Source organism: Mesitornis unicolor, unplaced genomic scaffold, assembly GCF_000695765.1.
Source record: "Mesitornis unicolor isolate BGI_N332 unplaced genomic scaffold, ASM69576v1 scaffold5609, whole genome shotgun sequence".
NCBI classification, from domain to species: domain Eukaryota; kingdom Metazoa; phylum Chordata; class Aves; order Mesitornithiformes; family Mesitornithidae; genus Mesitornis; species Mesitornis unicolor.
The window spans coordinates 39,865-48,818 of record NW_010206431.1 but is presented as its reverse complement, the minus strand read 5'-3'; the positions used below and the strand labels follow the sequence as shown (position 1 = coordinate 48,818).

General features: G+C 39.9%; 1 protein-coding gene across 1 annotated transcript in view; it reads left to right on the top strand.

Annotated features, from left to right (window-relative positions):
* Positions 1 to 3,675, top strand: part of SMPX (small muscle protein, X-linked) — a 12,495-nt gene extending 8,820 nt beyond the window's left edge. Inside the window, exon 4 of the mRNA XM_010191742.1 lies at positions 3,520 to 3,675. Coding sequence (XP_010190044.1) covers positions 3,520 to 3,660 — 141 coding nt within the window. The 3' untranslated portion in view covers positions 3,661 to 3,675. The remainder of the gene's footprint in view (positions 1 to 3,519) is intronic.
* The last annotated feature ends 5,279 nt before the right edge of the window (positions 3,676 to 8,954 follow it).

The window sequence follows — 8,954 nt, the reverse complement described above, 5'->3', positions numbered from 1 at the left end:
TTCCTGCTGTTGATGGAAGAAAACCTTTTAATCAGTCTTGTAGCACTACACATCACTCATAGGTATGATAACTGAACATGCACTGTTCACTCGTAGAAATATCTGGCCACCTACTAAACACTTCATATATACATTATTCTTATTTTCATGTCAAGACACCTATAAGAATTTAAACTGTTACAAAGATGCGTAGCTCTGCTTCAACAGCAGGATGATATCTGCTATCAGGAAACAGAGCCAGGATTTCGCCAGCAATATTTATCTAGGTGGGAGTTGATGGAATACGTCAGGAAAAGTTATAGCAAGGCTTTGGAAAAATATGCTGCTATCTGCTGCCCTGCAGTGGGATTTATTGTTGACAGCTTAACGGTATTGGAAGAGATTTTTAAACTTGACTTTTTTGGAATATTTATCAACAAGGAGAATTTGAATGTGGAGACTATATATTTGCAAATTAAAAACAGAATCTGTGAACCCATTTGCCCGCATAGGGGTGAAAATACTCAATTTTAGATTGCATTCTGTGTTTGCATGCCTCTGTTTTACAGGGAGTATTTAACACTAAGTTTTGAATAGGAAGTCAGATTTATACCTTTACAAACACTGATCACACAGGTACACAGGTATCATATTTCTGGATTATATCAAAGTATCTTATTTACCATAAACTTTTATAATAAGTTAGAACTGAAATCAGTAGTGAAGGAAAAGGTAGTGGGATATTCAAAATAAGGAAAAAAAACCTCAAGTAAATATGGGTGCTTATGTCTTCCTGGACATCTGGCTAAGTATGGTATTATAGTCCCCACCTGCGAACTGGTCCTGCTGGGCCAGACCTGGAAGATGCTCCCCAGAGCCAAGGGCAGGAAAGGCTCGAATCAACCCCATACAGCCCAGCTGCCTCTGGCAGGACTTGGCAGGGTGGACTTGTTGTCCTGTGGGCAAAGCAAACTGTCATGGCTGGAGGGTGTCTTTCCCTCCCATGCAGCAGAGTCGTGAGGACCAGGAGGGAGGTGGATACCCACTTCTCTCCAGGTATCCTGTGGCACTGCTGGGGATTCAGCCCCGAACAAGAAGCAGCCAGATTAGCTTTGGACTAATCATCAGCTCCTTCTGACCTGGTACAGGCAGTTAAAATGCTCAGGTTCAGTTATGAAACTGTTCTGTCTAAATCGGACAGATTTTTTTTTTCTGAATTCTGACATATTTGATATAAATAGTGCTCTGTTTACAGAGAACTTTCCTGAAGAAATCAAACCCAGGCTGTCTTAACTCCTTTTAAGAAGACTGTGAAAAAAACAAAACCAACCATACAAAGTGACCTTGAACACATATTGTGGCTTTCTCCCCTGGAAAGAAATCAAAGCATATTCTCTCCACAGTAATTAAACTGGTGAAGGAATGCATGTTATTAAGCAGAAACTAATACAGCATGTGTGAATTCTGGTAGTATTTGGGAAATAAAATAAATGACTAGTGCTGATAATTAGATTTGGTTGGGTAATTGAATATTGCTTTGCTTCTCAGTTATGTGAATACTATGTATGAGACAGATATTACGGAATGAAAGTTCTTGGCCCTGGTTTTGTAGCCAATATGCAACCAAAGCAATGGACATGAAAACTGCAAAACCAGGTCTTTAAATATGTATAGAATAAAAACACTACCAGTGGACTTATTTTTTCAGCTTTCTTATCTCGTTAAGTTTTGCAATGCAGCTTGGGATTCTTTAGATCAGCTTTGGACAAATACAACTATTGCTAACAGTGCTTAGCATTTTCACTATATTTTTAAACCTTGGCGAAGGAGATGAGGGAAATATGGGTCTTATTCGAAGGGATGGTAGAGTCAGAAGCAAATGAATAGTTTTGAAGGTCAACAGAGCAGACATGTTAACATGCAAGAGAAATAGGGGGTGGAAATTTCAGAAAATAACTCTTCTTCAGTCAGAGCATTTCCATGCAGGTATTTGTTAACTCTTGTCATATATCTAAGTAACTCTTCACACTTCCTTCAATAAAACTGAAGGCCAAGGTCTGATCTCAGCTGTGGATTGCACACAGAGGGGGTGATATAGAGAGGGGTGCAGTCATAAATAGCACTCACCTGAGATTAGAAGGGAAAGCTAACATCAATTTATGGAGTGCAAAGTCTCCAAAACATGGTCAAAGTTTGCACTGTTCATACTATGAGAAGGAATGGTACTGTAGATGACTTGAAACAGTATTTTTAACACAGTATCTGCCAGGGGGGTTTGGAGGATGGTAGTTTTTCCCAATTACTCAGATTAGCTAGCTGTGCAAGAAAACTGTCAAAGGAAACAATGCAAGCTCATGGCTTAAAGATCAGATAGGAAGAAAATGTCAGTTTTCTAAAATTCCTTGTTTATTTGCTACTTGACATCGTTGCAAAAAGTCTGCTTCCTCATTAGCATGTGGTCCATTAGTCAACAGAAAAAAAAGGGTTTTCTGGCCAATAATATTTGATAGATAACTTTGTCATGTTAAAAATGAAGTCAAAATTAAGAACTGACTGTTCAAGGTCAATACACCTTTTCAAAAAGGGTGGCTAATGAATGTAAGTACTGAATTAACTCCAGAAAGGCCATACCAAGAGGATATTCACAGAGTAATCAAAATAGAAAAAATAAATTTAATATGAAATTATTTGCAGTAAAATATTAATTCATCTCTAAACCTACATGATTGCCCCTCTATGCCAGTTTTATAACGTACAGAACAGGCTGGTTGAACCTTAAACTCCCTACTGGAAAACGTTGCTCAGTCTAAAATAGAAATCAGCTAAAATACATGCTCTACCTCACTTAGGAGCAATAGTACAGCCAATGAAGTACCAAAGGCTGAAATACTGTGGTCCATGGAGAAATTAGCTGAGATGATTGCTGTTGTGTATGTGTTATTATTTAGCCTGAATTTTTACAATGTCAGCAGAATAGCTGTCAGACACGACCCTAATTCAAACATATAATGGCAAAACCCCTCCTGGTCTTACAATTGAGGTTAAGAAATATTAAATAACAACTGGAACTGAGCTTGGATGGAGCTTTTGGGGTCCATAACCTACTATCACAGCTCTTCTCCAGAGCTGCAGAAGTTCATGATGGTTTGCCTCCCCAATTGACTGGCAACTATGAGACTCTAAAAGAAATTAGACGATAAAATTGGTTCTTCTGCTTTTTTCCCTAAAATATGAAGGACCTGGGAGTTGTCTTTATTGCTCCATTCAGTTAATTTTCTGCCAGTGGTCTGACACTGTAAATTATTACTCATTTCCCAAAAGATCCACATTCCTCTTCACTGGACACCTTTTCAGAATGTTTTTAGACATTTCAGACAACAACTAGTGAGATAACCTATATCTTTCCCAACCCCCCCCAGTTTCCATTGGGATTGCATTTAGTGTAAAAACATTATTTTCTGTTTCTCAAATAACTGACCTATGCTCATGCTCAAGAGACTGCTATTGCAGCAGTAAGGTCACTGATATCCTTTTGTGCAGAGTGTTCCTGCTTCAACAGAGGAGGAGAAAGACAAGAAACATCTCCCAGGAGCTAAGAAGCTTCCAGGTCCTGCTGTCAACTTGTCAGAGATTCAGAACATAAAGAGCGAGCTGAAATTTGTCCCCAGAGCTGAACAGTAGCTGGAACAAGCAGGTGAGTAAAAGAAAGGTTTTTTCCATGGCTCTAGGAGAAGCAGACTGATCCAGAAACCTCTGTGTATCAAAAGATGGCTTTCCAATTACTTCTAAGGGCCTGGAATCACATCCCGTATTTCAGAGACAAAACATAAGAAGAAAAGGTCATAATACTTGGAATTTTCTGTCATTTCAAACATGGACCATGTAGGTGACTGTATCTGACGATACATGGCACCCATCAACCAGCCTGAAAAAAAGTGTATTCGGCTATTAAGAATATTGAATCCAGCTTAAAAGCACCAACTTCTTGTTTCACAAGCACAAATTCCAGTTTTACAGAATACAGAACTTGTATTTGTACACACTAACTTCAAAAAAATGTATTACAATAAAAAAAATTTATTGCAGTGATGCACAAGTAGGTCACTATTTTCAATAAGATCCTTTGAGACATTAGATATTTGATATTATTTGAAACTGGTATGCTAATGGCTGTGTGTATTTGATCACACAAACGTACCCAGTGCCACTTGTGGCACCCAAGGGCTTGCTATATATCTGTGTGGGGCTTGGAAATATGATATGGGACCTTGGGGAGATCTGTGCTCCTCTGGAGTGGCAGCTGGAGACCAGGCAGAGACCCTCAGGCACTGCAGACAGCAACAGACCCCTATGCGTTGAGCCACTGGTCTGTGATTAGCACCATAGCTCTTATCTTGCTCAATGTCCAGATGGAGATCAGTGATGAGTGGTGGCCCTCAGGGGTCCATACGGGGACCAGTGTTGTTTAATATCTTCATCAATGACATAGACAGTGGGATTGAGTGCACCTTCAGCAAGTTTGCAGATGGCACCAAGCTGAGTGGTGTGGTTGACATTGTGGAGGGATGAGATGCCATCCAGAGGGACCTTGACAACCTCATGAGGTTCAAAAAAGCCAAGTGTAAGGTTCTGTACCTGGGCGGGGCAACTCCCAGTATCAATACAGGCTGGAGGATGATGTGATAGAGAGCAGCCCTGCGGGAAAGGAGTTGGGAGTACTGGTGGACAAAAAGCTGTACATGAGCCAAAAATGTGCACTCGTAGCCCAGAAAGCCAACCATATCCTGGGCTGCATTAAAAGAAGTGTGGCCAGCAGATTGAGGTAGGTGATTCTGTCCCTGTACTCTGCTCTGGTGAGACCTCATCTGGAGTACTGCATCCAGCTTTGGAGTCCTTAGCACAGAAAAGACATGGACTTGTTGAAGTGGGTTCAGTGGAGAGACACAAAAATGATCAGAGGGCTGGAGCACATCCTCTATGATGTGAGGTTGTTCAGCTTGGAGAAGAGAAGGCTCCAGGGAGACCTTATTGTGGCCTTTCATTACTTAAAGAGTACTTATGAGAAAAGTGGGGACAGACTTTTTAGTAGGACCTGTTTGACAGAACGGAAGGTAATGGTTTTAAACTAAAAGAGGGTAGATATAGACTAAATATAAGGAAGGAATTTTTTTTGAATGAGAGTGGTGAAACACTAGGATATGTTGCGCAGAGAGGTGATAGATGCCCCATCCCTGGAAATATTCAAGGTCAGGTTGGACAGGGCTCTGAGCAACTTGATGTAGCTGAAGATGACTCTGCTCATTGCAGGGAGGTTGGACTAGATGACCATTGAAGGTCCCTTCCAACCCAAACTATGAAACGAAATTATCCATGAAATTATCCTCTGAAAAGCCTGAGTCAGTAAAGATGCATCAGGCAGTTACAATGAAAATTCAGCTGTACAGAGAAGTTTAAATACAAAGAAAATCCTGACTACTGTAAGGAAAAGATGTGTCACACAGCAGTCATCTGAATTGCCAGTTGTACCTACTGCCACAAGTCCTTTTTATCATGAAGGCAGAGGAGCTAAGCTGAGTAGAAGAGCATCATCTGGAACTTACTGCACCATAACACAAATGAAGGAAACAGAAAACAGTGGGTTTCTCCAAGTAGGGGTTACTGATTATCCTTTGGATGTGATTCTCTCTAAAGAATGGTAAAGTAACTGGTCAAGAGAATATGCCTGTGCAGAGTGCATACTGATAAATGAGGGCGCTCTTTGGTTTTCACAGTTTGGAAATGAGTCCTCTCTCACATCAGTACAATAAACTCTTCAGGGATTTTCCTTTGTTGATATTTTTATATTTCTTGTGGTATTCTGTAGGAAATACCCACTGAAACTGGTAGAACAACTCCAAATTCTCTGGATAATTTCCATTATGTTGTGATCCTGTAACATGATATTATAAAAGCATCAAAATACACATAAATATGTCAGAAATACCACAGGTTTTACAACTACAACAATTATTTCTAACACTTCCTCCTACTATTATCATTTTACATCAGATAGTTTCAGTAAATTGCAAGTCAACATGATAAATTTTGGTTTAATTTTGATCCATGTTTTCTTACTCAGTTTTACAGAGTGAAAATGCATCAGCAAAAATAAGGAACATGCAAAAATAAGGAACATGCAAGATGGTTCATTATTTACAAACTCATTCCTACATAATTTGCACTTTGGAGTAACTTCTGTTAAATATCATTGCTCTTATTCTTTCGCCTAATTAGGAAACATGAATAAACTTGTTAAGATTATAGTAGTGAGTCTAACAATTTGTGGGAAGGATATAATTAGTGAGATATAAAGCTGGATCCACTGAAGGTCATAAAGTGCTTATCAGTTAAAATATTCCTGTAGTCATCCCCTGCTGCTGGTCTATCATCTATAATTAACTAATTAACATCCCTTCTTTGTTATAGTGATTTTTTTTTTCTTCCACAGACCTGCATATTATGTGTTTGGTGCGGCTGTCTTTAATATACAAAATGAGTTGTGTTTCCTTTTCCTTTTCTCCATCTACAATTTTTTTTGCTGCACCGTTCACAGGTGCACATTTCTACATTCACAAGAGTGAAAAAAATAATATAGGCAAAATAAAACAGTTACAAAATAGCACACACTAATCAGCTAAATATATGTCCTATTGAATAAGTAATGGTAAGAAGCAGTCAATTTGTGACAAATGGAGCCTACTATAGCTGAGTTTTAATGCTGATCATTGTGATGTATGATGTGGTAACTAGCATGGTGGTTGTACCTGAAAATGGGACTGAGCACAAATTGGCATTTCACCTGTGTGTGTATATTAACCACAGCTGGTGGCTGCTGAAACATATTTGGGTTCATTCTCCATTCTGCACCCCTTCACATTTTGTGTCCTGAAGTGTCGGGGTTTGTGTAACAAGAAGGGCCATGGAGTCTGAATGCTGGACTTTAGTTTTTAAAGGACCTAAATCTTCAGCTAGACTGGTCTAGTCATTTCCTTTTGAAAGAGACTTTCATACTGACTGAAGGAACTTCTCAAAAGTCAAAAATGGGAATTTACTGCTTTGAAGTTACAAAAAAGTCTGTTGTGGACATACAAGCAGCACTCCTGGCACTGTCTTCTCTCTGTGTCTGGAGAAAGGGCTTGTTAGGATCCCCATCACAGCTCTGCTCAGAATTTGGTCAAACAAGGTTGCTGGGCCATGTCTGGGCTGTTCTTGACAGGGTTCTTATCTTGTTTAAGGTGTGATAAACCATGCAGCTGGTACTTGTGGATAATCTGTTTTCTTTACTTGGAACTCGACTAAGGAGGGTAGTTTAATTGCAGAAGGTAAGCAGTAGTTCTGTTGTCAGGTTACAGAAGTAAAGGAGTTGTATTTTGAGGGCAGAAGATTAAGCAGCTTCCCAGGGCAGCTTAGATTTTGTATTACTTGCAGCATTACCTCTTCTATAACATACTGGGAATCCTGCCTTGCAAAAAAATGAGGAATCTTGTCAGCAGAACAGCCTCTGAGATTGGCATCACTTGGGGAAGAAAGAGAGAAAGTTAAAAAAAAAAGTCCCTTAGGGAATACAGCTCCTATATCCATACTTACAAGATATTCCTTGGGGTTACTATTAATTATTTACAAAAAAATGTCAATTACCCTGGGCTAAAAATACACATAACTTTATCCACTGAGTACTGTGGATTTTAATTACAGTTTCATGCTATATACTGCTCTTAAGCTGCATCTCAGTTAACAGTAGCCATCTACCTCTCCTGGTGTCACTGCTCTCACACTATGGTTAGACCACTCTACAGTAACAAGCAAAGTTATTGCCATCTTGTCCAGCAAACACATCCAGTGCCTTGCTAGTAGAGGAGCTCTGACACACTGTGAGCTCTTGAGAAAGCCCCATGATTTTAAGGAAATGTGTTCATTTGATTGAGCCCAAGTAGCCAGCCCTAGTGTGAGAGAAGGGAATCCTGCATCCAGAGGATGTCAAGGTAGGTAAGGAGCTAGGGTCTTCTTAGCTGGAGTGGTAACAACAGGCTGAAGAACGGGGATGTGCTGCAAGTATTTCTGCAGGACCCTTCTGCCAAAATCAGAGGAGGCTTGGGGAATCTCATCAATGTATATAAATACCTAAAGGGAGGATGCAAAGACAGAGCCAGGCTCTTTTCAGTGGTTCCCAGTGATGAGCCACCCCCAGACTCAGTCACTGTTTGGCCTGTGTTAATTTCAAGGTACTTGTTGTGTTTTTCTATCCTTGGTTTCCTACCATCCTCTGTCTTTGGTTCAGAACTCCCAGATTAGCAGCACTTGGGGATTTCATAGCCAGCCATCAGTTTTGTCAGGTTACTTCTATTCACAGAATTGTCTCAAGAAACCAGGTAGTTAAGGGATTTCAGGAATTTTTAACAGCACGTTAAAGTTTCTTTTGGTTTGCCTTCCAGGTTTTTTGAGTGTACTTATGTCATGTTTTCAGACTTTAAAACAGAAGAGCTAGAATTTTTTTTCAAAGAGAAAACTGGAATCCCCAGGGCATAATTTAATATCAGAAGAATCTTTAGAGTCATGTTATCTCCTCAAGTGAAAAAAAGTTATTCATGTTTTGTTTCCCAGAGTTTTTGTGTTCAGAAGTAAAAATTTAGTTCATTGTCTCTGACATGGCCTGCAGCTGCCGGCTGTGAACTGAGAGTCTTTTCTCTATCACCAATGAAATGGTGTGATAACCCCCCGGCATGTCATTCCTCAGGCCTTTGGAGGCCAAATAGATGTTTCCTTCACATTCTCTTTTTGAATGGTAGAAGTGAGGAGGAAAGCAGACCCGGAAGACTCTGCTTTCTAGGTGCAGTTTTTGTGGCCTTCCAGTTCCTGAAGGAGGCCTACAGGAAAGCTGGGGAGGGACTTTTTATAAGGGCAGGTAGCAACAGAATGAGGGGTAATGGCTTTAAAAT